This window comes from Harpia harpyja, chromosome Z (assembly GCF_026419915.1).
Source record: "Harpia harpyja isolate bHarHar1 chromosome Z, bHarHar1 primary haplotype, whole genome shotgun sequence".
Taxonomy (NCBI): domain Eukaryota; kingdom Metazoa; phylum Chordata; class Aves; order Accipitriformes; family Accipitridae; genus Harpia; species Harpia harpyja.
Genome location: NC_068969.1, coordinates 49,602,725 through 49,604,258, shown reverse-complemented (window position 1 = coordinate 49,604,258; position 1,534 = coordinate 49,602,725). Strand labels below are relative to the sequence as shown.

The 1,534-nt window shown below is 44.6% G+C and overlaps 1 protein-coding gene across 1 annotated transcript; it reads right to left on the bottom strand.

The window, feature by feature from the left end:
- Positions 1-269: 269 nt before the first annotated feature.
- On the bottom strand, positions 270-722 carry TICAM2 (TIR domain containing adaptor molecule 2). Its single transcript, XM_052776576.1, is given in 4 exon segments — positions 270-395; positions 397-442; positions 444-518; positions 520-722. Coding segments are annotated over 4 exon segments (450 nt in total).
- Positions 723-1,534: the final 812 nt, after the last annotated feature.

Below are 1,534 nucleotides of genomic sequence, written 5' to 3'. Positions count from 1 at the left end.
ATTGTTAAAGGAAAACAATACATGCCTGGCACAGCCCACATGATAAAGCCAAACATAGCTAAGGTTTCAGTTTGGCAGCATCTTGTACCTCTGAGCAGACACAGTGACAGGCATGCCTTCATATACAGTATGCACTTTACCATTAGTTTTGTCAAAAGAAGGGTTTCCCTTCCTTTATAAAACAAGAGCAAGGAATATCACTTCTGCTTTATTCTAAACATGGTCTGTCTTCACAGTTTTTCACCATGACAAGCGCTTTAGTTTCTGTTTCATCCTTCCTCCCTCTCTATCTCTCGCTGTTGCCTGTATGTAGACTTGTGGAAAATTTTCTCCACTTGTTTAGCAAAGCCAGGACTATCCTCTTACAGTGCATTAATAGCCTGCAAAACAAAAAAAAAGTCTTCTCCTGGTAAGTGGGTTATTCAGTGGCCTCACAGGTATCAGAGTTGTAATTTATCCTGTTAAGAGCAAGGAAGGTGAAAGACTGGAATACATACCAAGATCCATTCAGAAAATTTTGTCAATAGCATGATAGCCCATGCTGAGCCATTCACAGCATCACTTAAGTTTTCCAAGACACGTTCACTACAAGGCATTGCTGCAAAGGTTATTCCAGATTTAACACAAAATTTATTCTGCAGCAGGTTCTGGATCTGGATGGCTTGATCTGCATCATTGTCAGCATGCAGAACCACAAACTTAAAGAAAACAGCCTCAGTCATCTCATGCTGCTGCAAAATCCTCAAGCCCTGCTTGTGGGCTCTCTGAGCTCAGCAGAGAGGCTACACAGTTCGTTAATGGGCTTGGGGTCTCCTAGACCTGTACTCAAGCTGTTAGCCTTTTGCTGCTGTCTGCTGAGAGTGGTTTGTCCGGAGTTAGTACTGCTCATTACGAAAAACACACACATCCAAAAATGATTTGTTGGTGTGACTGATGTCTGCTTTCTCCATTCTTTTTTAAAAAAAAAACAGGTCAGAGAGAGAAAAAAGCAAAAGAACTATTGAGTGTTAGGACAATGTAAAAAAAAAGGATTCCATGCCTTTCTTAAATGCCAAACTTGTTTGACTGGAGGAAGTTATTACTCGTGCTAATGAAAGAAGGCAGAAATGCTGAGAGAAAAGCTAGTACTCAAGTTCAATAGTTCCCAGCCCTTTTTGCTGATGAACTCGATGCTGAGCACTCTCCAGCCTGCAGGCAAGCCAGGCACTTCCCATGGAGACCCACCAGCTGCCACCAGCAGGAAAGTGCATCCAGGGGGGGTCCAGCTCTTGTGGTTCTTATGCTGCAAAGGGAGTTGCTCTGCTGAAGATGTTGGCATAGGGATGGCAGGGTGGAAGCTTATCTGCCCACTGTGTGATCTGCGCTGTCACCCCAGCCGAAATCGGTGACAGTCCGACACAGGGGCTGCCCAGCTGCCAGCAGCACTATGAAGCCAATGCGTCAGCTCAGGGGAGGTGATACAAGGCACAGTGCCTGCCGAAAACTGAACAGCCAGAGTTTCGCTGTCTCATTCCTGTTTATTTCTTTAATCGTC